General features: G+C 40.1%; 1 protein-coding gene across 6 annotated transcripts; it reads left to right on the top strand.

The window, feature by feature from the left end:
• On the top strand, nucleotides 1–4,163 carry LOC115679418 (uncharacterized). 6 transcript variants are annotated; one of them, XM_030603005.2, is made up of 7 exons: nucleotides 1–177; nucleotides 1,041–1,112; nucleotides 1,197–1,296; nucleotides 1,766–1,839; nucleotides 1,915–2,018; nucleotides 2,177–2,242; nucleotides 3,636–4,163. In XM_030603005.2, exons 3-7 carry the CDS (start codon nucleotides 1,232–1,234, stop codon nucleotides 3,888–3,890), a joined length of 564 nt encoding a protein of 187 aa, XP_030458865.1. In that variant the 5' UTR covers nucleotides 1–177; nucleotides 1,041–1,112; nucleotides 1,197–1,231; the 3' UTR covers nucleotides 3,891–4,163. The 6 variants fall into 6 exon arrangements, with proteins under 6 accessions (XP_030458865.1, XP_030458864.1, XP_056166445.1 ...); XM_030603004.2 differs by having other exon boundaries at nucleotides 1,193–1,296; XM_056310470.1 differs by lacking the exon at nucleotides 1–177 and adding an exon at nucleotides 789–879.

Genomic DNA, 4,163 nt, shown 5'->3' with positions numbered 1-4,163 from the left:
CCCTAAAATCTTTAGCGAATGGACTAGTCGAGGTGCACGAAATCCGGCTCAATAATCATAATATGAAATTTGACTATGAAAGCCCATAAAAGGTGATCGTTGTGCAGGGAAAGCCTCTGAGATTTCACACTATTGGCGCCTCTCGAACACCCCCCGTACCTTGGACTTTCAGCTCCGGTAAGACGCTGGTTTCTTCCTGCGAGCACCACCCGCTTCTGTTCCTCGCGCCGTTTCTTGGTTTTTCGCTAGGTTGTTTTTTTCCCTGGTTTCGTTTCCACATTACATATCTCCACGCTTCATTTTGGCATTCGTTTTCTCCCTTGCCCCTCGTTCCGTTTCTGCGTTGTTCGGATGCATCGTGAATGTGCAATTTCTCGTTGTTCTCTTCATTCCTTTCAGTTTTTTGGGCGATATCAAGACGAGGGTGAGTTCTTGATTTTGATCATTTGGGGCCACAAGTGCGACCGTGACGAACTGTGTGTTTCTTAGTGGGTTTTGGAGATGTGGGGTGTAGTAACGTTGGGTATGCCCTCTAGGTGTTTGATAATATGTCCCGAGGGTCGATGCTTTTAGTTACGGGTGCACCTTGCGTTACCCCTTTGGCAGAGGCTCTCGTTTTTTTTTTTTTTTTTTATAAAGATGGAAGAGTTTTCCCATGCTTACTTATATGCCCGTACGTGTGTAAGAAGAAGAGAATTCATTTGAGTTTCTCTTCTAGTTATTTTTTTTTGGCCTTTTCCTGAAGATAATGATGGGATATTGATCCAATTAATTTGGCAGGAGTTTAATTCCGGGATTCGTGTTTTTGGTATTCCATGCAATGGATTGAATGGAAGATTTGAAGAATGTTTTGTGGCTCATTATAGAACTATCTTCGAAGTATAGCAGATGCTCTCATTAATTTGATTGCTGATATCTGGGATATGCCATTTTTTGGTAGTTCTTGTGTTTTCTGCTGAAAAAGATTCATTTTTTTCTATCCGTGTCTCCTGCATCTTATTCTTATGTCTGACACTCTGTCTGATGCGTCATTTGTGTAGGTATCTCCAAAGAGTAATCTCTCGATTCCGTGGACAAAAAATACAGCTTCTTCTTGAGGTCATGCTATATCGGTATGAGTGGATAATCGAGCACGTGTATTTGTGTATGCATCTTTTTACGTAGTTGAATCATTGCTCTTGTGAATCATTAGATAGGAACCAGCTAAGGACGGTTGAGAGGACTCGAACCAATGGTAGTTTCTAGCACTAATCCCCACAACAGGGAAATGGCCATTAGGAGAAGGATGGCCAGCATGTAAGTCTCTCACTCTCTATTCCCACCTCCCTAACATTCATTCTGCCACAAAATCCGGGCCGCGAGCGCTAGTTTAAAGATTTTACTGCTACAAGGCGGGCCATAGTGTATTTCTACTTACTTCTTGTCGTTACGCATCGCACAAAGTATTCAGATATCACTTACACAAAGGCATTCTTTGTTCTATTTTTGGTGCCTTTATATGCTAAGGCAAATTCTAACTGTAATTCTTTCTACTACCTTGGCAATTTCTTGATCTTAGGCAAGGTTTTTTAGATACCCTGTGCTATTTGTGTCTTAGACTTTGATTGCATTTTTTGTTAGAAATTTTCTGACGGTCATGGAAGAGAAAAATAAAACAAATATCCATTTAGGAAGTAAAAAGGCCAAAGAAAAGTCTGTGCAATTGGGCAACTTAAACATAGGGCCAAACGAATTCACTCTTTGCCTAATTTGTTTTCACTTACAGATTCAATAAAAGAGAAGACGATTTTCCATCCTTGAAAGAGTACAATGACTACTTGGAAGAAGTGGAGGAAATGAGTGAGCTTGTGAATGTTTTTAATTGGATTTTCCCCGTCGTGTTTCATTTCTGAGTCTGACTATAATACTTGGCAGCAATCAATCTGATTGAAGGATTGGATGTGCCGACTATTGAAGCGAAGATTGCAAAGTACCAGGAAGAAAATGCTGAGCAGATTATGATTAATCGTGCGAGGAAGGTGGCTGTCTCTTCTATATGTGATATATTGTTTTGGCCACATTAGTGCAATAGTAATTCAGCTGTTTCGACACTTTCTTTGAGTTATGCTTTTAAGTCCTAACAGTCGAAGTGTCATGACTTTGCATTTTGGTATTCACTGTTGCTATTGTTTAACAGGCTGAAGAGTTTGCTGCGGCATTGGCTGCAAGCAAGGGGCTGCCTCCCCAAACGGATCCAGATGGGGTAAGAAAAACGAAAAATCTATGGATCACTTGATTATTGTTGGATTCTACTATTGTTGCGGAGTCTTTCCAAAGTTAGTCAATGTCATTTTTTACTTGCTCCATGTATAACCTTTATCTTTTTTTTTTGGTAAGGATGTATAACCTTTATCTTTATGTTCACTAAATTAGAAAATTGTTGTCTTTTTTTAATATTTGTGAATCTGGAGTCACGTATCAATTAAAGGTTCTATCACTTGCTGTGGCATGTAAAAACTTACATTTACACGGTCTATAAGGAAAAGCGACCTGGGTGCTTCTAAATAGGTCTCCCCTGATGACATCTTTTGTTTGTCATATTGTCCTTGAGGCCATGGTTTAAGAAATGACAATGCCCAAGTTGTCAGGGATGATCAGATGAGTCGATAACTCCTTAGTCGTTAAAGGGAAAATATGATGCGATGCTTTGTGAGTGTCATGAATCAGGAGTTTTCCAAATTCAATTTCTTAATATTGTCATAAAATACCGCATGTTGTGTGATCCTGGCATGATAATCTGCAAGCTCACGAGTTAGAGGCATAGAGAGGCTACAAAGTTGGAGAAGCCTTATCTCTAGTGTGTTTGCTTTTAGTACGGCCCAAGCATATGAATCTCACTTTTGCATGACATCATCATGGCCCTTTTCAATGTTCTTTGATTTTCTTTTTGTTCTTTATGATGGTGTAACAAAATCATGTGAGGAAGCATGACCACTTAATCAGGATTCCATTTAGCCAAATGTTGGAACCATTAGTGTTAGCATGAATTGTACTGGGATTGTCTTCCTGTTATTGTTCTTGTTCTTATTTATCTTGATAATCAGTGCATAATTTGGGCGTTTTATTGATCCACTCCTGGTTCCATTTTTCAAGAGAAGTTCTATAGGATGAGATTCAGTGTACACCCATATATGCATGTGTACATGGATACATATTTTAATCTTGGGGATCAAGAATATCACCATGTACATAGGCATTAAGCCAAATCAGAGACTGAAGTGATCTTAAGAAATGATAGGGAGCAGGATGAGGCTATGAATGCTACACTTCAAAAGTGATTATCCACATCTCTAAGTGGTTGATCGAGGCATGAAGAGAGGATGCAAAAATGGTGGGCACATGGTATTTATAAATCTTGAGAAAGCACTTGATGTGGTCCCTAGAGAAGTTCTTGTAATAATTTGCCTATTCTCTTAGAATTCCTTTGTTAGCAAACTACGGCAGACGCCACTGATTGGGTAGTCAATAATCTAAATAACCTAGATTACCTTCTTTTGGTACTTTGGTTTTCTTTTAATTTCAAGTGTGTGTTTTGCCATTAAATATTAGTTACAGATCATAGTGTTCGCTTTCTTATGTCTTTATCCTCCATTCAGGTTCTTAACTCTCAAACAGGATTGAGTGTTGGGACACAGGGACAATACGCTCCCGCAATTGCTGGAGGGCAGCCAAGGCCAACAGGCATGGCCCCGCAGCCAGTGCCACTTGGGACTGGCCTTGACATCCATGGATATGATGATGAAGAAATGATAAAGCTCCGAGCCGAAAGGGGAGGCAGAGCGGGAGGGTGGAGCATAGAGCTAAGCAAGAAAAGGGCTATTGAAGAAGCATTTGGAAGCGTTTGGATATGATTCACTTAGTTTTGGCACTGTTCTTGTTTGTGGGCGGTAGCATTCTAAGATGGTTCTTAAGAGAGGAAGCCAGAATTGCAATTATTATGATTGATCTGACTAAGGAGTGTTTGCAATGATCCGCATGAAGATCATGTCTTTTGGGCTCTTGCATGGGGAGCATTCCGAGCAGTGGCATCCTTGCTTGCTGTTCGCTGGCAATTTTAATGCGACATTGAAGGTGTAAAATTGTTACCTCCTCCAATACGATCATACTTGGGATAGTAATGGGAA

The sequence above is a fragment of the Syzygium oleosum genome, unplaced genomic scaffold (genome assembly GCF_021117445.2).
Source record: "Syzygium oleosum isolate NSW1041296 unplaced genomic scaffold, Sole_v2.1 Sole_v2.04, whole genome shotgun sequence".
Classification (NCBI taxonomy): Eukaryota; Viridiplantae; Streptophyta; class Magnoliopsida; order Myrtales; family Myrtaceae; genus Syzygium; species Syzygium oleosum.
This window is presented reverse-complemented; position numbering and strand designations above follow the sequence as displayed.